At 45.6% G+C, this 22,995-nt stretch overlaps 1 protein-coding gene across 1 annotated transcript in view; it reads right to left on the bottom strand.

Annotated features, from left to right (window-relative positions):
* Nucleotides 1-22,711, bottom strand: part of LOC113017859 (adhesion G-protein coupled receptor G7-like) — a 40,803-nt gene extending 18,092 nt beyond the window's left edge. Inside the window, exons 1-9 of the mRNA XM_026160964.1 lie at nt 22,678-22,711; nt 18,117-18,701; nt 17,796-17,897; nt 17,590-17,699; nt 17,334-17,474; nt 17,168-17,256; nt 16,020-16,168; nt 1,791-1,904; nt 962-1,152 (exon numbers count right to left, since the gene is read on the bottom strand). Coding sequence (XP_026016749.1) covers nt 962-1,152; nt 1,791-1,904; nt 16,020-16,168; nt 17,168-17,256; nt 17,334-17,474; nt 17,590-17,699; nt 17,796-17,897; nt 18,117-18,701; nt 22,678-22,711 — 1,515 coding nt within the window. The remainder of the gene's footprint in view (nt 1-961; nt 1,153-1,790; nt 1,905-16,019; nt 16,169-17,167; nt 17,257-17,333; nt 17,475-17,589; nt 17,700-17,795; nt 17,898-18,116; nt 18,702-22,677) is intronic.
* Between the last annotated feature and the right edge of the window lie 284 nt (nt 22,712-22,995).

Here is a 22,995-nt window from a genome sequence, read left to right as displayed (position 1 = left end):
TATAATAATACCCTGGTTTGATTCTTCCACTTGATACACGGAATCAGAAGAAAAGTCCTTCTGGAATACCTACAACTAAAAGAAACTATCCATTTAAATCCATTACTCACAAAAAAACAAAAAAACAAAACTCGTTCTCAAAATTATACAGATCAATAACACAACTGGACAAATTAGCTACTCTGTCAATGTTGTCAGATTTGCACCAGGAGGAACTGCATCTTGGCTAGAGACATTAAATTGTAACCAGCAGGCATCATCTATTGTATGTATATGTAGGCAGGTCGAAAGTCATTTATTATGGGACATGCCACTGGACGGTGCTGTTTCTCTTGGGGTAACCCTGGGAGCACAAGGGATGATGGGGAATTACTGAGACTGTCACAGAAGTGCTAGCTTGACTTGGTGTAATGTGGGTGTGCAATGGTGTTTTTTTGCTGCGTGGGCTGCTTAAGAGTGAGGCATGAAACAACTGAAGACCAGGTGTTTCTGCGACCGACGGGGGGCTGTATTCCTGCTGGATTAATCCACTGTGTGTATTTGAGTTCACAACTGTATCACAATATTTTCATGCATAAGAGGGACCATGTACTATGGTTAATTGCTCAGTTTTGACTCTGTATTTTAGCAGGAGAAGCCACTACAGTTATTTTTGCTGTGTTAGGTTTGTTTTGTTTCTGGATGGGTTTATATCAGTCACAAATTGATATTAGACATCTCCAGGCTCCAGACCCTGAAAGTTGGGATAATAACCTCTAGTAACAGTGGGTTACTGGTACGTGAAGCTGTTACTTGGTGAGAACTGTCTGAACCAATTTTATTTCCTTATTTTTACAACTTTTCTATTCTTGTCTGGATGCTCATTTTATAACTCAGATTAAAAGAACACCAAAGATAATCTGTGTTCTGGCCTGCTTAATATAGCCAGGCTACATATGAATGATAACATTGGATTTCTTACTCTTGGCCTGAACATCATCTCCACATGTTGTGGTTCCATGTTGGGTTCCTGCCCTCTGATGCTGGCTGACAGGACCCTGATGGTTGCCCGTCGGCTCATGTAGAGTTTTGAACGGAAGAAACGATCATTCTGATAAAGAACGAAACCCAGAGAGACGTTTGAGTCTGTCTGACGACTTCTGACACCTTCAGCTGATAAGAGAGAAAGAAATCCAGTGTTATGAGTAAGAACTTGTTAAAATTAGAGGATTTTTTTTAGCTTTAAAAAGACTGACAATGTCCCAACTACACATACAACCCCAGTTCAAATAAATGCAGTAGACATTTAATAGACAGTTTTTTTTTCTGCAGATTTACCAACCTATGCCCATTTTCATTTCCGAGAAACTCTGCCTCTCTAATATGCTTTTGAAAAAACACCCAATCATGTTACTAACTTGTTGCCAGGTAACCTAATTATTTACAAAGTGTTCTTTTTAGTACCACTCACTTTTCCAACCTTTTGTTGCTCCCATCCTAACTTGGTTACGACATTTTCAAAGTGAGGTGATATGAGTCACATAGCAGTAAACTTCCTCAGTTTAAACACTGATATGTTTTCTGTGTTCTATTGTGAATTTAATAAGGATTTATGGCAACTGCAAATCCCTTCATTCAGTTTTTACTTACATTTTGGAAAAAAATCACAACTTTATTGGAATTAGGGTTGTATATTTTACTAAAAACTATAACAGCTCTCTTAAATGAATCTCACTGACACTTTTGGCATCCCAACAAGCTGTCTTGTTCCATCCCAGGAATACCAGTTTGTGGAAGTGAAGAATACTCACCTGGTGGGAATCGTACGTAAATGAGGGCATCGGCTATGAAACTGTTTTCCACCACAACCTGTGTTGCGTTTGTGTTCAGATGAATTCTGTTGGGCAAAAAATTTCCAGATATCCCTGTGGTGACAAGATGACTTAATGTTAGTGAACACATCAAAAATTGTAGAAACTTACTGTTGGGTCTTTAATCTTTAAGTTCCAAAAGTTAAAATTAAAAAATTAAAATAATTTCTTTACAAGATGATATTTTTTAGAACAAGATCATTTCAATTTAATATAACTGACTGGAGAAAGTAAAAAAAAAGTAAAAGAAAGTGGCATATATCAAACTTAATTGGGATTCAATGCATGTTGGACTCACTTTTAGTGTCACTTTGTAACTTTGACATAGTCTCAAAGAATTGAACTTCTAATCCTGACATTTTAAATATTTAGCACCACTTTTTAAAATCTTGATGAAATCCTTTTATTGTTTTGTTTTTTTTATTGTTCAGCAGAGCCATAAAATACCACAAGCCAAGGACTTCACCCATACAAATACTCTTGGGGGCTGTCCAGTGGAAGAATTCTGATCACATTTATTCCTTGGCAAATTAACTGGATAAATGTGGTTGACAAAAGCAGACAGAATCTCAGACAGGTTTTAAGCTGCATCTTTAGTTTCTGCGGACTTTGTCAAGTTCTTTTTTCATTGTTGTTTTCTGTGTTTTGAGTCTGAAAATATTATTAGATGCAAATTCAGAGAGTGTTCGCGCGGCACGGAGCACGGCTTTTGCCTCCGCGAACACATCGGACTACAAATACGCACATTACCAACTCCGGAAGATGATCAAAGCAGCCAAACGTGAGTACAGGGACAGGGTGGAGCAACAGTTTGACAACCCTCGGAGTATGTGGCAGGGACTAAACACGATCGCAGACTTTAGAGAGAAAACCAGCACACCGCAGACCACGGCCTCTCTGTGTGAGGATCTAAACGTATTCTACGCTAGATTCGACACAGCGAACACCATGAGCCCGGACAGTGTGCGCACCGCGGATGACGTCAGTGCGCACACTGTGTCTGAGGAGGATGTGCGGAAGTGCTTCAGGAAGGTGAACGCGCGCAAAGCTACTGGTCCGGACGGGATTCCCGGCCGCGTCCTCAAGTCATGCGCGGCTCAGCTGGCTGGAGTGTTCACACACATCTTCAACCTTTCCCTCTCTCTGTCTGTAGTCCCAGCCTGCTTCAAAATGGCCACCATCGTCCCTGTACCCAAATCCTCCACCATCTCCTCATTGAACGACTGGCGACCTGTAGCCCTGACCCCCATCGTGAGCAAATGCTTCGAGAAGCTGGTCAGGGACTTCATCTGCTCTGCACTACCCGAGTCACTGGACCCTCTACAGTTTGCATACCGCCACAACAGGTCCACTGATGATGCCATAGCCCTGACACTACACACTGCCCTGTCACACCTGGAGAAGAGAGACGCGTATGTGAGAATGCTGTTGGTAGATTACAGCTCAGCATTCAATACCATCGTTCCCTCGAAGCTGGACAGGAAACTGCAGGATCTAGGACTGAGCAGCTCCCTCTGCAGCTGGATCCTTAGCTTCCTGTCTGACAGACGCCAAGTGGTCAGACTGGGCAGCATCACCTCATCCCCCATCACACTGAACACTGGTGCTCCACAGGGGTGTGTACTGAGCCCTCTCCTGTACTCACTCTACACCTACGACTGCACAGCCACTGACAACTCCAACATCATTGTGAAGTTTGCGGACGACACTACAGTGGTGGGTCTTATCACCAACGGTGATGAGACGGCTTACAGGGAGGAGGTCAGCGCCCTGACCCACTGGTGTCAAGACAACCATCTCACCCTCAACGTCGCAAAGACAAAGGAGTTGATAGTGGACTTCCGGAGAAGTAAGAGAAGCAGAGAAGTACACACCCCCATCACCATCAACGGCGCTGCTGTGGAGAGAGTGAGCAGCTTCCGGTTCCTTGGAGTACATCTGGCTGAGGATCTTACGTGGTCAGTACACATAAACAAAACAGTGAAGAAGGCGCAGCAGCGCCTCTTCTTTCTCAGGAGACTGAAAAGATTCGGCATGAGCCCCCGCATCCTCAAGACCTTCTATCACTGTGCCATTGAGAGCATCCTCACTGGATGCATCACCACCTGGTATGGCAACAGCACTGCCTACAACTGCAAAGCTCTCCAGCGAGTAGTGCGGTGCTCTGAACGGATAATTGGAGGTGAGCTTCCCTCCCTCCAAGACATCTACAGGAAGCGCTGCCTGAGGAAAGCGGGTAGGATCATCAAGGACTCCAGTCACCCCAGCCATAAACTGTTCAGACTACTTCCATCAGGAAGGAGGTTCTGCACCATCCGGTCCCGTACCAGCAGACTGAGAGACAGCTTCTTCCATCAGGCCATCAGACTGCTGAACACTTCATAGACACCTCAGCTTCACTACTGGAACTTCAACATTATGCACTACACACTGTACAGTAATGCCACTGTTTTGCACATGTCTCAACTCTGTATATTTTTATATATTTTATTTTATTATTTTGTACTATTTAATTTGTAAAAATGTGTATACACACACACACACACACACACACGTAGAAAAACATTTAGTATACACATCCAGAAATGCATACACTATTATATATTATACATATATTTATTAGTTTCAGGTTGGCCATTCTTGTATTTAGCTCGTTTGTGTTGTTGTGTTTTGCACATCTCTGTTGCTTGTGGGGCTCGCACACAAGAATTTCACTCGCATGTGCTGTGCCAGTGTGCCTGCACATGTGATGTGACAATAAAAGTGATTTGATTTGATTTGATGTGATTTGAGACCAAATTTGTCATGGTCAGTTGGAGCTGACTGTTCGAGAGTGAGAATGAGGACCCAGAAGGAGACGGAACGGAGAGTTGATGTGGGGAAATTGAATCACATGGAGAAACAGCTGACATACGAACCTAATAATGGGACAGGGGAAGTGAAACTAAATACAATGAACGAAGAACACCAGACTCTTTCAAAATACAATAACAAACATGACGGAGGCAGACAATACTGACTAACATGAATGTTGAAAGATTTTGAGTTTTGTGTTATGTTTATTTGTAGCTTCATTTAAAGGAAGAACAGCTTGTGAATTGGAACCACCACAGGAAAATGGTAAATGGCCTGCATTTGTATAGCGCTTTTCTAGTCCATAGGACCCCAAAGCGCTTTACACTACATTCAGTCATTCACCCATTCACACACTGGCGATAGCAAGCTACATTGTAGCCACAGCTGCCCTGGGGCGCACTGACAGAGGCGAGGCTGCCGGACACAGGCAAACACGGGGTTAGTATCTTGCCCAAGGATATTTGGCATGCAGCCAGGGTGCAGCCTGGGATCGAACCACCGACCTTCTGATTAGTGGCTGACCTGCTCTGCCACCTGAGCTACAGCCACCCCGGGAGTGAGACCATATGTGCAGAAAAAATGCTGTGACATACCATGCTCCTGTGTCAACAGACAAGTTAACGGTCTCTCTCCTTTTAAGGAAATGCTTTTGAGTTCTATACATACCAAGCTATCTCCTGTTTCAACAGACAAGCTAAAGGTCTCTCCTTTTAAGGAGATATTATCAGTTCCATACATGCCACTCCTACTGCTGTGAAAGCTTACTTGAAGTATAAATAAAGAATGTGCTGGGAGCCCCGTGCGATTTCTTTGTGACAAACACAGTGCACACGTTGGTGCAGTGTCAGGGGGATCGCCCATGTACATGTAAAAGATATCTGAGTCTGAGTTTCTTTGCCTTCTAACAATTTTCTCCTCACATTTTCTTGGTCCTCCGAGCCGGATAGCAAGCATCAGCCACTGTGTCCTGCCGTCGTGGAGATCTTGCACTGAAATCTGTCGACAGCCTCTTCTAGGAAGGAGTGAAAGTCCAGGGACGTTAAAATTCGATTCCTGGCCAGTGTTCTAATCAAGTGGTCCACGACGCTGGGATCCAGTGGCTGACCTTCAACATAGCCAGAGAATCTTTGGGAGGTAAAGAAACCACTCACTTACACTCGCGTAAAAAGAACTTAGGTCTCATCCACCGAAAGGATTTAATTAGTCTGACCCACTGCACGGATCTGTAAAAATAGGACTAATCCGCCGAAAGGATTTCAAATTAAAAGTTTTTAAGGACTGATCTGCCGAAAGGATCTATCTGTAAAAATAGGAGTAATCCGCCGAAAGGATTTCAAATTAAAAGTTTTTAAGGACTGATCCCTCTGTGGGAGTAACCCCCCACAGAGGGACAAAAGGACCCCCTGGGGGAGTAACCTAGTTGTCCCTCTGTCCCCACAGTTACTCCCACTAGGTTTATATCTGGGACTCTCCACCATTTGACCTTAGAACTGAAGAAGCTTCTCGGATGAGAGGTGAAACGTCTTCAAGTAACTTAAAGAAGTCCAGACGCTTTTCTTTGCAAGCTCCTTTGACTACGATAACCTGGATGACTGAGAACCTTCACAGACAGAAGTAAGATAGTTTGAATCAGACCTCAGTGAAAAGATGCATGAATTGATGCAAGTGAACCAATAGATAAATCTGTTAGAAAGACAACTTTAGTAGAATGGATGGCAAAACTAGTAGAAAATAGGGATATTGTTTTGAACTGTCGTGCGACGCTTCTCAAGTCTCTTGCAGATTAAAGCCAGGCGATTGGGTCCTTCTACGAGTACTCCAGAGAAAGAATTGGAACTCACCCCGGTGGGAAGGTCCATACCAAGTACTCCAAACGACACCAACAGCTTGCAAAATCACTGAGAGGCCCTCTTGGATCCACCAGAGCCATTGTAAAAAAGTGGAAGTGAGTGACAGCACAACCTAAAGATACCACCACCCCGACTCTTTGGTGATCTACAGGTGAAGGTAGGGCTGATTGGGTATATCCCGCCTTTCTACTTCTCGCCTGTAGTCTACTCACCAGAGCAAATCGGTGTGTCTGGTTATCATGAAGATTATTCTGCTTACCACCTTGGCCCTGCTGCTTACAGCATGGACCCTGATGCACTTAATGGATCAAGAAGTCAACTTGCATAGAAGGGCATGGACATATGACAACTCACACCTGGGCGAAGTAACACAGGACCACATCCATCCCTGGATGAACAACGCCTGGTATAGATACATATATAATCGCACAGAAGGCAAAGATTGTTATATATGCTCACACATGCCTGCTATAACACAGCATGCTACATTATATGGCAGACCTATGAACATGACTCAAGTGACATGCGCAGCAAGCTTTGCCAGTCTAGGTTATCAATATTCAGGAATTGTCCTAAACCACAGTGACCCTCTGACTATTGGATTATCGTTTTGGGCTGTTTTTAAATGCATCGACCAGCATCAACAACGAGCAAAATCAGGAAATTGATGCCATAAGAATAACTGTTATGCAACACCGAGTTGCTCTGGACATGATCTTGGCAGAAAAGGGTGGACTGTGTGTTTTGTTTAATGTAACTTGTTGCACATATATTCCAGACAATGTGCATTCTGATAATATGACAAATGCTCTACAATTACTTAGAAATGTTCAACAGGCACAGGTAACCGATTGGGCAAATTAACAAAGTAATTGGTGGGATTGGCTTATGAGCGGCTGATGGAGAACACTGATGTTTAAGGTTTTGATGTTTATTGGCGTAATACTTATCATGTTTTGTATCTTTACTACATGCATTATTCCCTGTGTAAGAGGAATGGTATCAAGAATGATATCCCAGTCTCTTGTTGCATATGTCACTGTGCCAGACGAGGAGGAAGGAGAAGACGATGAGTATGAAACTAATGTGATGAATGATTATGTTTGAATGATACACATTTTATGATGACTAGACCGAAAGCACTCACAATGTAGGGTCTGTGTCTGAAACACATTGATGTATATTGTTAAATTCAGCTACAAACAGGAGGGAATGTTGAAAGATTTTGAGTTTTGTGTTATGTTTATTTGTAGCTTCAGTTAATGGAAGAAGAGCTTGTGAATTGGAACCACCACAGGAAAAGGGAGTGAGACCATATGTGCAGAAAAAATGCTGTGACATACCATGCTACCTCCTGTGTCAACAGACAAGTTAACGGTCTCTCTCCTTTTAAGGAAATGTTTTTGAGTTCTATACATACCAAGCTATCTCCTGTTTCAACAGACAAGCTAAAGGTCTCTCCTTTTAGGGAGATATTATCAGTTCCATACATGCCACTCCTACTGCTGTGAAAGCTTACTTGAAGTATAAATAAAGAATGTGCTGGGAGCCCCGTGCGATTTCTTTGTGACAAACACAGTGCACACGTTGGTGCAGTGTCAGGGGGATCGCCCATGTACATGTAAAAGATATCTGAGTTTCTTTGCCTTCTAACAATTTTCTCCTCACAATGAACAAGGGAGACAGGAACATAAGAGGTGATGACATGACAGGATCTAGATAAACAAGGACTAAAGACTGAGCAACTAAGGAACTTTAAGGTAACTGGATGACTTATCATAAAAGCATGTCAGAAGGCAAATCAAATCCTAACAAATGATACAAACAGCAACAAATTAGAACGTGTTCTACAGTACATGTGTCAGGGAATTTTTAACGTTTATTGTCATGAAATGTAACTGAGTGATATATTGATAAGTGTTTATATTTCATGCTTATGCAAATGTCTTTCTATCATGAACTCTCTGAACAGTGGGTCACCACTGTTCGAGGAAATCACAAGAGATGTGTGCAAATATAATTATCTTTGCAAGCGTACAAAGCATTAACCAAAATAAGTTGTCAACAAAAGACCCTTATGAAAAGGACACCGAGGGAACAGTTTACCCTGCCCGGGATAGGGTTACCGGGGACCCGCCTTGGAGCCAGGCCCGGGGAGGGTGCCCGAGGGCGAGCGTCTGGTGGCCGGGCCTTAGTCCATGGGGCCCGGCCGGGCACAGCCCGAAGAGGAGACATGGGCCCATCCTCCCGCAGGCCCACCACCCGCAGGAGGCGCCATAGGGGTCGGGTGCATTGTGTGCCGGGTGGCGGCCAGGAGCGGAGGCCCTGGCGGACTGACCCCCGGCTGCCAAGACTGGCAATAGGGACATGGAATGTCACCTCTCTGGTGGGGAAGGAGCCTGAGTTAGTGCGTGAGGTTGAGAGGTACCGGCTAGATATAGTCGGGCTCACCTCTACACATGGCTTGGGCTCTGGAACCAGTCTCCTGGAGAGGGGCTGGACTCTGTCTCAGTCTGGAGTTGCCCCTGGTGAGAGGCGGCGGGCTGGGGTGGGTATTCTAATATCCCCTCGGCTTGCTGCCGGTACGTTGGGGTTTTTCCCGGTGGACGAGAGGGTTTGTTCCCTGCGCCTTAGGGTCGGGGAACGGGTCCTGACTGTCATCTGCGCTTATGCGCCGAGTGGCAGTTCAGAGTACCCAGCCTTCTTAGAGTCCCTGGGGGGGGTGCTGGAGGGTGCTCAACCTGGAGACTCTGTTGTCCTGCTGGGAGACTTCAATGCTCACGTGGGTAACGACAGCGAGACCTGGAGGGGCGTGATTGGGAGGAACGGCCTCCCTGATCTGAACCCGAGCGGTGCTTTGTTATTGGACTTCTGTGCTAATCACAGTTTGGCCATAACGAACACCCTGTTCGAACATAAGAGTGTCCATAAGTGCACGTGGCACCAGGACGCTCTAGGCCGTAGGTCGATGATCGATTTTGTAATCGTATCAGCAGACCTGCGACCATATGTTCTGGACACTCGGGTAAAGAGAGGGCTGAGCTGTCAACTGATCACCACCTGGTGGTGAGTTGGATCAGGTGGCAGGGGAGGACGCTGGACAGACCTGGTGCACCTAAATGCGTAGTGAGGGTGTGCTGGGAACGTCTAGCAGAGGCCCCAGTCCGCGAGATCTTCAACGCACACCTCCGGCAGAGCTTCAACAGCATTCCAAGGGAGACTGGGGACATTGAGTCCGAATGGACCATGTTCAGCGTCTCCATTGCCGAAGCTGCTGCATTGAGCTGCGGCCGCAAGGTGGTTGGTGCCTGCCGCGGTGGTAATCCCAGAACCAAATGGTGGACACCAGAGGTGAAGGGAGCCACCAGGCTGAAGAAGGAGTCCTATCGGGCTTGGTTGGCCTGTGGGACTCCGGAGGCAGCCGACAGGTATCGACAGGCCAAGCGGAATGCGGCTCGGGCAGTGGCTGAAGCAAAAACTCGGGTGTGGGAGGAGTTCGGAGAGGCCATGGAAAAAGACTTTCGGACTGCCTCGAAGAGATTCTGGCAAACCGTCAAGCGTCTCAGGAGGGGAAAGCGGTGCTCTACCTGCACTGTGTATAGTGCTGGCGGAGCGCTACTGACGTCGACTGAGAAAATTGTCAGGCGGTGGAAGGAATACTTCGAGGACCTCCTTAATCCTACTGACACGTCTTCCGAGGAGGAAGCAGAGTCTGGGGATGAGGGGAATGACCCGCCAATTTCCGGGGGCGAGGTCACTGAGGCAGTTAAACAACTCCTTGGTGGCAGAGCCCCTGGTGTTGATGAGGTCCGCCCCGAGTTCCTGAAGGCTCTGGACGTTGTAGGGCTGTCCTGGTTGACACGCCTCTGCAATGTTGCGTGGAGATCAGGGGCAGTACCTGCGGACTGGCAGACCGGGGTGGTGGCCCCCATCTTTAAGAAGGGGGACCGGAGGGTGTGTTCCAACTACAGGGGGATCACACTCCTCAGCCTCCCTGGGAAAGTCTATGCCAGGGTGCTGGAAAGGAGAGTTCGTCCGCTAGTCGAACCTCGGATACAGGAGGAACAATGCGGTTTTCGTCCTGGTCGCGGAACACTGGACCAGCTCTTTATCCTCTCCAGGATACTTGAGGGTGCATGGGAGTTTGCCCAACCAGTCTACATGTGTTTTGTGGACTTGGAGAAGGCATTCGACCGTGTCCCTCGGGGTGTCTTGTGGGAGGTGTTGCCGGAGTATGGGGTGTCTGGACCATTGCTACGGGCCATTCGATCCCTATACAACCGTTGCAAGAGCTTGGTTCGCATTGCCGGCAATAAGTCGGACTCGTTCCCGGTGGGTGATGGGCTCCGCCAGGGCTGCCCTTTGTCTCCGGTTCTGTTCAGAATTTTTATGGACAGGATTTCTAGGCGCAGCCAAGTGGCGGAGGGCTTTCGCTTTGGTGGCCTCAGAATCTCATCTCTGATTTTTGCAGATGATGTGGTTCTGTTGGCTTCATCGGGTGAGGGCCTCCAGCTCGCACTGGAACGGTTCGCAGCCGAGTGTGAAGCAGCGGGAATGAGGATCAGCACCTCCAAATCTGAGGCCATGGTTCTCAGCCGGAAAAGGGTGGAGTGCCCACTCCGGGTCGGGGATGAGTTCCTGCCCCAAGTGGAGGAGTTCAAGTATCTCGGGGTCTTGTTCGCGAGTGATGGGAGAAGGGAGCCGGAGATCGACAGACGGATTGGGGCTGCGGCTGCAGTAATGCGGACGCTGCACCGGTCCGTCGTGGTGAAGAGGGAGCTGAGTGTAAAAGCGAAGCTCTCAATTTACCGGTCGATCTACGTCCCTACCCTCACCTATGGCCACGAGCTGTGGGTAGTGACCGAAAGAACGAGATCGCGGATACAAGCGGCAGAAATGAGCTTCCTCCGAAATGTGGCTGGCCTCTCCCTTAGAGATAGAGTGAGAAGTTCGGCCATCCGGGAGGGGCTCAGAGTAGAGCAGCTGCTGCTCCACATCGAAAGGAGCCAGCTGAGGTGGTTCAGGCATCTGACAAGGATGCCCCCTGGGCGCCTCCTGGGTGAGGTGTTCCAGGCATGTCCCACCGGGAGGAGGCCCCGGGGCAGACCCAGGACACGCTGGAGAGATTATATCTCTCGGCTGGCCTGGGAACGCCTTGGTGTTCCCCCGGATAAGCTGGAGGAGGTGGCTGGGGAGAGGGAGGTCTGGGCCTCTTTGCTTAGGCTGCTGCCCCCGCGACCCGGCTCCGGATAAAGCGGATGAAGATCGATGGATGGGAAGTTGTCAACACCAGCCGTTATTGTTAGATTAAGTTCCAGGAACTGCATGTTCTTCCCCCACGAGTGAAGAGCGTGCAGCTAAGTTCCTGTTTTAACTTTGTTTTCTATGTGGCGTGAAGTGTATAAATAAAGATGCAAGACAAGTGTAGGGGTGTGAGTCTTGTTGAGCTCTCACCCGTGCACGTTAACTGTTGAACTGTCTGAGTGTCATTTCTTCACCTGAGTGTTTGATAACTGTTCACCCTTGACAACATGTCAATGGTAAAAAAAAAAATGAAAAGAAACTGCTGGGTCCCAGACCCAGCCCATGACAAAGTTATTCACATGATTAAGTTGAGTTCAGGTTTATAATCCTCCCATAAGTTTTAGGGTCTTAAAACCATTTTATGTTTTCAGTCATGATAAACAGAGACATGTTTAGTCTTTTAATGCTGTTTCAACAAGTGTGATGGACTCTCATGTTTATCATGACTGTCTGTTAAGGTTCTCAGTCATCCAGGTCATCGTAGTCAAAGGAGCTTGCAAAGAAAAGCACCTGGACTTCTTTAAGTTGCTTGAAGACGTTTCACCTCTCATCCGAGAAGCTTCTTCAGTTCTAAGGTCAAATGGTGGAGAGTCCCAGATTTAAACCCAGTGGGAGTATCCCCCCAAAGAGGGACAAAAGGACCCCCTGATGATCCTCTAATCACCTGAGCCAAGGTGTGAAAATGGGTGTGGGTCCCAATCAGCCAGGGTTTCGGGTGAGCTCATTGTGAAACCTGGCCCCACCTTATCATGCGAATTCCTGAGGTCAGATGGCCCAGGATGTGAGTGGGCGTTAAGGCGTCTAGGAAGGGATCTCAAAACTAGATTATAGATGGCAGACAGTTGGTGTCGTAAACCACCACATCTGTTCAAAGATGGTCGCTCACAGTGGACATAGATGCTTCTTTCACTCCTCTTTCAAACCATCTGTTCTCTATGTCCAAAATGTGAACATTGGCATCCTCGAAAGAGTGTCCTTTATCCTTTAGATGCAGATGGACTGCTGAGTCTTGTCCTGTGGAGGTGGCTCTTCTATGTTGTGCCATACGCTTGTGAAGTGGCTGTTTGGTCTCTCCAAAGTAGAGGTCTGGGCATTCCTCGCTGCACTGTACAGCATACACCACATTGTTAAATTTGTGTTTTTGAGTTTTGTCTTTCGGGTGAATCAGTTTTTGTCTGAGTGTGTTGCTGGGTCTGGAATGCACCGGGATGTCATGCTTGGAGAAAACTCTCCTGAGTTTCTCTGATACACCGGCTACATAGGGGATGACAATGTTGTTGCGTCTATCCTTCTTATCCTCCCTCGCTGGTGTCTGGTCTTCTTTTCTGTGCCTCTTTGCTGACTTTATGAACGCCCAATTAGGATAGCCGCACGTTTTAAGTGCTTCCTTTACATGTGTGTGTTCCTTCTTTTTTCCTTCAGGCGTAGAGGGAACGTGTTCTTCCCGGTGGTGTAGGGTCCTAATTACTCCAAGTTTGTGTTCCAGAGGGTGATGGGAGTCAAAGAGGAGGTACTGGTCCGTGTGTGTGGGCTTCCGGTAAACTTCGATGTTGAGGTTGCCGTTCTCTTCAATGTGCACAGCGCAGTCCAGGAAAGGTAAACAGTTGTCCTTTGTGTCTTCCCTGGTGAACTTGATGTTTTTATCCACAGCGTTAATGTGCGCAGTGAAGGATTCCACTTCTTGTGTCTTGATTTTGACCCAGGTGTCGTCCACATATCTGTACCAGTGGCTGGGTACTCTTCCTTTGAAAGAGCCAAGAGCCTTCCTTTCCACTTCCTCCATGTAAAGGTTGGCTACAATAGGTGACACGGGGGAGCCCATGGCACAGCCATGTTTTTGTCTGTAAAAGCCTTCGTTGTATTTGAAATATGTAGTGGTGAGGCAGAGGTCTAACAGGGTGCAGATCTGATCGGGTGTGAAGTTGGGCCTGTCTTCCAAGGAGCTGTCTTCTTGTAGTCATTTTCTGACAGTCTCTACGGCATCAGTGGTGGGTATGCAAGTGAAGAGAGAGACTACATCAAAGGACACCATGGTTTCATCTGGATCCAGGATAAGTTTCTGGGCCTTGTCTGTGAAGTCGGTGGAGTTCTTGATGTGGTGTGGTGTGTTCCCCACGAGAGGAGCAAGGTGTTTCGCAATGTTATAAGTGGCTGAGTTTATGCTACTGACTATGGGTCAGAGTGGGACATCCTCCTTGTGGATTTTTAGGAAGTCCATAAATGCAGGGTATGGCATCCCCTGGATAAAGGCGGTGATATGTAAGGCAGTCAATGATTTTGTCCTTTTCAAGGTCCTGAAGGCAAGCTATAACTTTCTTTTTGTAGCTGCTTGTAGGGTCTCGCTTCAAGGCTTCGTAGGTATTGTTGTCACTGAGGAGAGTACTGATCTTTGTGTGGTAATCTGTAGTGTTTAGGACCACGGTGCACCTTCCCTTATCAGCTGGTTAAACAGTGATGTTGTGGTCTTTGCTCAGAGAAGCGACGGCCTTCTTTTCTTGTATTGTGAGGTTGGATGGAGCGACTTTGGCACTGGAGAGGGTGGCTGAGACTTTCATCCTAATTTGCTCTGCTTCTGTCTGTGATAATTTATTAATCCGTATGGCGGTTTCTGTGGCTGTGATGAGGTCCACTATGGGCAACTGTTACGGAGAAATGGCAATGTCCACTGTGAGCGACCATCTTTGAACAGAGGTGGTGGTTTACGACACCAACTGTCTGCCATCTATAATCCAGTTTTGAGTTCCCTCCCAAGACGCTTTAATGCCCAGTCACATCTTGGGCCACCTGACCTCAGGAAATTGCATGATAAGGTGGGGTCAGGTTTCACAATGAGCTCACCCAAAACCCTGGCTGATTGGGACCCACACCCATTTTCACACCTTGGCTCAAGGGGTCCTTTTGTCCCTCTTTGGGGGGATACTCCCACTGGGTTTAAATCTGGGACTCTCTGCCATTTGACCTTAGAACTGAAGAAGCTTCTCGGATGAGAGGTGAAACGTCTTCAAGCAACTTAAAGAAGTCCAGGTGCTTTTCTTTGCAAGCTCCTTTGACTACGATGACCTGGATGACTGAGAACCTTAACAGACAGTCGTGATAAACATGAGAGTCCATCACACTTGTTGAAACAGTAGTAAAAGACTAAACATGTCACGGTACTGGGTCAGTTTGATCCAGCATTTTGAGTTATGTTTTGGTGTGTTTTTGCATTTTGGACTCTTTTCTTATTGTGGTGCTTTTGATGATGATCATGATGATGATTATTATGAATCTATGTTTCAGTTATTCTTGTTTAGGGATTAGTTTTTAGGTTTTGTGTTCTCATGTTTATTGCAGGTTTAGTTTAGTGTCTAGTCTGTCTCTCAGTGTCGTGTCTGCGTCTTTGTTTACTGGTTTCTTGTTTCCTGTTTTATTGTGAAAGTCTATGTCTTATGTTAGTGTGTGCAGCTTTGCTCCCCCTGTCTCGTTAGTCCAATCCCTCCCAGCTGTGTCTCCCTCCTGTTGCCCATTCCCTGATTACCACCCTGTGTATATAAGCCCTGTGTTTTCCCGTGCTCTGTGTCACGTCGTACCCTCAGATTATGCCTGTGTGTTTTTGGTTTCAGTGTTCAGTCTCCAATTCATGTTTTGTTTCCATGCCAGCAATAAAGCTGAGGTTTTTTTAGTTGTAAATCCATGTCAGAGTCCTGCATTTGGATCCCTATCTCTGCCTGCACACAGAGCCTTGACAAAACAGTGGGTAGTACACAGAGTACAACAACAGCAGCTAATTAAAACAGTAAAACCATCAAATGACGCAAACAAACTTGCTTCATACAGAAGATAAGAAATCACCACAGATGGACTTTAGAGCCGTCAACTGCATGAACTTCTCAACCTTGAGCGTTCACTCAAGAGTTCGACTACTGAAACCTCAAGTGAAGTAGAAGTCATAACCTGGTTAATAAACTACAAAGAAGAAGCTAATATGTTCTCTCCTGTGTTCAAATCTTTGCTTTTAGATCTGTCAGTTAGAATCTTTGATTGAACTGCAGGTATTTGCTTAAGAATGATTTACTCCATCTACTTTTTATGGAAAATGTATCAACAGTTAAAGGTATTTGCGGTGATAAAAACCAGTCCACAAGATGATCACTGCTGTTTGACACAGTTTCTCACTAACCTCTGAGAGAGGTGAACTGGACTCCCTGAGTGTCTACAGCAGGGATCTGTGCCGACTGGACCACCAGGTTTGGCTGGACCACCTGAGATTGAGATGTATTTTGACTGAGGCTGAGGTTCACAGAGAGCTGGTCCAGAGTCACAGTCAACCTGGACATTTAAAAAAAACCAACAACCCCAAAACAAAAACAAATAATAATAAAACAAACAAACAAAGAAACACAAAACATTGTTTGTCTTAGTCAGATTTGCAGATTCTAATATTTAGTTGTCAGTTGTCTCGACCCAGCATTTTGAGTTCTTTGTGTCTTTGTGATTTAGTATTGTTATCTGATGGTTAAGGTTCTCTTTGTTATCTTAGTTTATTCCATCGTGTGCTAGTTTAGGTTTCCTGTATTCTTTATAGTTACCTGAGTATTTTATAGGTTTCCCTCATATAGTCACCCTCTGTGTGTCTGTGCTTATATTGTGGTGTTATTTCTGGTGCCGTTTTCCCACTTCTTGTGTTCTGTGTTCTCCTCTTACCTTCGTGTATGTTTCCTTGTGTCTCCCCTGTGCCTTAGCTTTAGTTTCTCTCAGTATAGTTTTGTATCGCTCCTAGTGTTCCTGTTAATAAAGCTGTGCCTTTTGAGTTTAGAGCTTCAACTTTACCTTTATTACTTTAATCTCAAACATGAACTCACCTGATGAATGTATGTAAGGTCTAACGATTCTATTTACAGTTGGAGATATGTGCTGTTTGAATTGGAACAGGAAAGATTAAGAATGGTAACACTCTTTAAACTGCTCTTAAATTTCTGAATTAATTAATATTCATTTAGTATTGGATATTTGTTTTTTAATTTGGATATTTTGTTTCTAAAACAGAAAAACTTAAGCTACTGCTAATTCCTTTTTCAATGCTAAAATGCACCGAACTTCAGAGGAATTACAAAAAATCCAATCAAATGAAGATAGTGAATATGGCAAACATCTGCTTTTTGCCACTGTCACAGCAGATATTTCTCTGTTTCTCATTCTATTTGATTAATCTTCATAAGCTCTTGTGGCTGCAGTTTCATGGTAAGTATTTTTATGATCTTTCCCACAGGGCTTCCTCTACTGCATTTTTTAAGTGTTAAAAGACTGCTGATGAGCTATTTAATTTACCGCAGAGTTGCGTTGTTTTCCTTGGTATCATCTGGCACTTTGGCATTCAGCAGCTGACTGACTGTTGCTACTGCTGCCACTCTGACACTCTGCACACACACAAATATGAACTCAAATTAACATCTTACCTTCTTTCTGTTCCTTAAGATTTGTTGAATGTTTGTACCTCTGTGGAATTTGCAGACAGCAGCAGTGTGTTGGTGATCTCAGCTGCTGCTGTAACATTTTCAGCCGTCAGCTCTTCTGGTTTGGATGTCAGAATCTGAGTGCTGGTCGCCAGCATCTCTAAATCAGCTGGACTTGTGAGCTGAGAGAAGAAAGACATGATTTCCTTCATGTGGTGCTTTACTGAATCTGGAATCCTCTGCATGTGGTGACACTTTCAATCTTTAAGTCTTCAGATGAATGATAACAGTTCTTACATTTTGCTGTATGTCACTGAGCGTCAGGTCACACTGGAAGATCTGTGGAGGACTGAAAGCTGGTGATCCATTCATGGACAAGCATCTGGTTGAAGCCCGAGGTTTACCAGCTGAGTGGGGATGGTGATAGAAAGAGAAACATTAAAACACCAGAGTGTACCTAATAGAGGGATGTTGGACTGACGCAGAAGATGTGGATGACTTACTAGCACTTCCTGTTTCACATTTTTCCTCAGAATATGCAAACCAGCCAATGGGTGTACGGGGGAACCTGAAGCCTCCTATCTGGTCCTCTTTGCAGAAGTTTTCTAGGAAAAGTTTGTTAAAAAACATGTTTTTTTGTTTGTTTTGGAATACAAGGAATTGTACCTTATTTTAATTACAAAAGAAAAAAAGACCTTTTAATGTATACTGAACATCACTTTAGGTTGTAGAAATCTTTACAGCTGGTACAGTAGGCATTTTAAACAAATTACAGTTTTTATTGGCCCATCATATTTGAAGAGACTCTAGTCGGTAAACCTTACTTTCTGAGCATGTCTTTCCAGTCCATTCATCAGGACAGATGCAGACATCGTTCACGTTTTCCCCTCCGTTCTCACATTTCAGGGCAGTGGTGGTAGGAGGGGTAACCGTAGTTGGGATTATAGTGGTGGTAGTAGTATTAGCAGTAGTAATAGGTATAGTAGGTGAAATAAAATGAGTAGTGTTAGCTGAAGGAATCGTAATAGCAGTACTGTAAGTAGTAATATTTGCAGTTGTTGAGTAATTAGTAGTGTTTGTGTGAGGAGTAGTTGTATTAGCATCACTTGCAATAGTAGTAATAGGAGAATGGTGAGTAGTAATCATTTGATCAGTGATGGGGTTGGAGGTAGTATCAGTTGTCTGACTAACAGTCGTATCAGGCTGGGTAAAATCGGTGGTTGTAAGAACAGGACTGGCTGTTGGATCTGGAGTTACAGTAGCAATGCTTTGCTCAGTAGTTATACTTTGTGCAGTAGTAGAGGGAGCAGTAGTAGCAGGGACATCAGTAGGCTGGAGTTCAGTAGCTGCAGGGATGTCTGTTGTTGCAGTGATCTCTACTCCAGCCATGGAGGAGGCTAAAGGAACAGCTGTGGGAAACACATCAGCATTACAATGATCAGTTAGTTCATAAACAATGCTAGCATGCTAATATTTAGCACGGATAATATGTACTGTGCTCACCCTGATCGCAGTATATCATCATTAGCATTAAACACAAAGCCCAGATCCAGATAGTTTTGGTGGTGCTGTTGATACACATGAACATCTGAACCCTGTTATCAAAATCCATCTGCCCAGTTCTTTCCTTTTTGTTTTCTTGTTTGTTTGTTTTTAATATTACTGCTACCAAGACTGCAAATTGGGACATGGAATGTCACTTCTCTGGTGGAGAAGGAGCCTGAGTTAGTACATGGGTTTGAGAGGTACCGGCTAGATATAGTGGGGCTCACCTCAACGCACGGATTGGGCTCTCTCCTGGAGAGAGGCTGGACTCTGTCTCAGTCTTGAGTTGCCCCTGGTGAGAGGCGTCAGGCTGGGTTGGGTGTCTTGCTGCTTGTATGTTGGGGTTTCTCCCAGTGGAAAAGAGGGTTTCATCCCTGCGCCTCCGGGTCAGGGAACGGGTCATGACCGTCATCTGCGCTTATGCGCCGAGTGGCGGTTCAGAGAACCGAGCCTTCTTGGAGTCCCTGGGTGGGCTACTGGAAGGTGCTATGCCTGCGGACTCTGTTGTCCTACTGGGACACTTCAATGCTCACGTGGGCAACGACAGCAAGACCTGGAAAAGCATAAATGGGAGGAATGGCCTCCCTGATCTAAATCCGAGCCAAGTTTGTTGTTGGACTTCTCTGCAAACCACAGTTTGGCCATAACGAACACCATGTTCGATAAGTGCACATTGAACCAGGATGCTCTAGGCTGCGGTTCGATGATCAATTTTGTAATTGTATCACCAGACCTAAAGCCCTATGTTCTGGACACTTGGGTAAAGAAAGGGCTGAGCTGTCAACTGATCACCACCTGGTGGTGAGTAGGATCAGGTGGCGGGGGAGGACGCAGGACAGACCTGGCATGCCTAAAAGTACAGTGAGGGTGTGCTGGGAATGCCTAGCAGAGGCCCCGGTCGGCGAGATCTTCAATGCAAATCTCCAGCAGAGTTTCAACAACATTCCGAGGGAGACAGGGGACATTAAGTCCGAATGGACTATGTTTAGCATCTCCATTGCTAAAGCCACTGCACTTAGCTGTGGCCACAAGGTGGTTGTTTCCTGTCATGCTGGTACCACCAAGCTGAAGAAGGAGTCTTATCAGGCTTGGTTAGCCTGTGGGACTTCGGAGGCAGCTGATAGATACCAACAGGCTAAGCGGAATGAGGCGTGGGCAGTGGTTGAAACAAAAACTCGGGTGGGGGAGGAGTTCAGAGAGGCCATGGAAAAGACTTTCGGACTCAGGAGGGGAAAGCGGTGCTCTACCAGCACTGTGTATAGTGCGGGTTGAGTGCTCTTGACTTCGACTGAGAAAATCGTCAGGTGGTGGAAGAAATACTTTGAGGACCTCCTAAATCCTACTGGCACGTCTTCCGTGGCAGAAGCAGAGTCTGGGGACGAAGGGGATGACCTGCCAATCTCTGAGGTCGAGGTCACTGAGGCAGTTAAACAACTCCTTGATGGCAGAGCCTCGGGGTATGGATGAGGTCCCCCTTGAGTTCCTGAAGGCTCTGGATGTTGTAGGGCTGTCTTGGTTGACATGCCTCTACAATGTAGCACGGAGATCAGGGGCAGTATCCCTGGTTTGGCAGACCGGGGTGGTGGTTCCCATCTTTAAGAAAGGGGACCAGAGGGTGTGTTCCAACTATAGGGGAATCACACTCCTCAGCCTCCCTGGGAAAGTCTATGCCAGGGCGCTGGAGAGGAGAGTCCGACCGTTAGTCAAACCTAGGATACAAGAGGAACAATGTGGTTTTCGTTCTGGTCGTGGAACACTGAATCAGCTCTTTATCCTCTCAAGGATACTTGAGGGTGTATGGGAGGTTGCCCAACAGTCTAAATGTGTTTTGTGGAATTGGAGAAGGCATTCGACCGTGTCCTTCGGGGGGGTCCTGTGGGGGGGTGCTCCAGGAGTATGGGGTGTCTGGCCCATTGCTACGGGCCACACAATCCTTATACAACCATTGCAAGAGCTTGGTCAGCATAGCTGGGAAGTCTGACTCGTTCCTAGTGGGTGATTCTGTTCACAATTTTTATGGACAGAATTTCTAGGTGTAGCCAAGTAGTGGAAGGCTTTCACTTGGGTGGTCTCAGAAACTTTTCCTGGATGATGTGGTTCTGTTGGCTTCATCGGGGATGGCCTCCAGCTCGCTTTGGAACAGTTTGCAGCCGAGAGGTGGGAATAAGAATCAGCATCTCCAAATCTGAGGCCATGGTCCTAAGCCTGAAAAGGGTGGAGTGCCCACTCCAGTTCAGGGATAAGTCCTTGACCCAAGTGTGGAGGAGTTTAAGTATCTCAGTGTCTTGTTCACGAGTGATGGGAGAAGGGAGATCAAAACACGGATTGGTGCTGCAGCTGCAGTGATGCGGCCGCTGTTCCTGTCTGTTGTGGGGAAGATAGAGCTGAATGTAAAAGTGAAGCTCTCAATTTACCAGTCAATTTACATTCCTACCCTCACCTATGGTCATGAGCTGTGGGTAGTGACCAAAAGAATGAGATCACGGATACAAGTGGAAGAAATGGGCTTCCTCCAAGGGGTGGCTGACCTTTACCTTAGAGATAGGGTGAGAAGTTCTGCCATTCAGGAGGGGCTCAGAGTAGAGCTGCTGCTCCTCCACATCGAAAGGAGACAGTTGAGGTGGTACGGGCATCTGACAAGGATGCCTCCTTTGCGCCTCGTAGTTGAGGTGTTCCAGGCATTATTCATTGGGAGGAGGCCCTGAAGCAAGCCCAGGAGACACTGGAGAGATTATATCTCTTGGCTGGCCTGGGAATACCTTGTTTTCCCCCCAGATACGCTGGAGGAGGTGGCTGGGGAGAAGGAGATCTGGGCTTTGCTCTGGATAAGTGGAAGAAGATGGATGGATGGATGGATATTCCAACAAGCTATGAAGGAAATGACTGATGTTGATGTTACTGTGGCTAAAAACTGTACTCATATTTATATAAAGCCTCTGAAACATCACAGCAAGATACATTTTTCTGGGCAACATTTTCTTTCAGAACCCAATGGAGAAAGACAGCAATAACCCCCAGGTGTGTTTTTATTTTCAATGCTAGACAAACATGACAAAGTAGGACAAGACAGGGACAAAAAAAGCAAAAACAAATGAACCAAAAATAAACAGTCTATAAATGAATGTATGTCATGTCTAGCATTAATAATTCCCATCTCACACGAGAGAGAGAGAGAGAGAGAGAGAGAGAGAGAGAGAGAGAGAGAGAGAGAAAGCAGGAATAAAGAACAATACATGAGTTCAGCTGAGACAGACTGTAGAGGATCTATAAGTGCAGCCTTGTGATAATACAGCTGTGAATCTGGCTTTACTGAAGTCTATACACTGACCACAGCTTCAAGTAAAGCAGCTGTCAGAGATAAATATTATTTCTGTATAACAGAAATAATAACAACGCAGTAAAACGTCTCCAGACAGGAAGACAGTATCAGTAATGTAGCATCACTCTGTGTGTGGATCGAGTTTACTGTTCACGTGGATGAGAAGAAATGTAAAATAAAAAAAACAAAACATGAATAAATACTCGCCATGACCTTTCAGGGGCTCTATATATTCCAAATAGTTTATAATAATCATTAATTGTGTAATCATTAATAATTAACCAGAGACATAACACATTTTTACCAGTATCCTTCTCTTACTCACACTTATGTGGAATCAGAGCTTGTATTATGTTTGAGAAGAGCAACAAAAAAAGAAACTTTTTTCCTAAGCTGTCTGTCTATCTTGATGGATCATATATATATCAACCTTATTTGTGCAATCAATATTGTGCAATTATGACCTCTTGACTCAACACACTAATTTCTTTAGAAATGTCAGAAAGCTTAGTTTTTCTCACCCATTGTTAAAACAAGCCAAACCCAGCCATCCATGATGATGAGCAGCTGCAGAACAGGTTTCTTCACAGTCCAATTATTTAAAACTTTTAAAGATCCTGTTGCTGTGTGAGTCTGTGTGAAAACAACTAGCTTCTGTGCTCCAAAAACAGCCACCGATAAAACAATAAGGATCATCAAAGCAGCTCAAAGGTTCAATTAAACTACTGCAGGCACCTATCCAATGCCAAAGTTTATGGCTGTTTCGTTTTATCTGATGATTTTTTCAGTTTATATTTCTTTTTGATTCTACATTTACTGTTTCTTAATGACTCTCTTAT

Source organism: Astatotilapia calliptera, unplaced genomic scaffold (genome assembly GCF_900246225.1).
Source record: "Astatotilapia calliptera unplaced genomic scaffold, fAstCal1.2 U_scaffold_23, whole genome shotgun sequence".
Taxonomy (NCBI): domain Eukaryota; kingdom Metazoa; phylum Chordata; class Actinopteri; order Cichliformes; family Cichlidae; genus Astatotilapia; species Astatotilapia calliptera.
The sequence above is the reverse complement of the archived record's forward strand: the minus strand, read 5'-3'. Positions and strand labels throughout refer to the sequence as shown.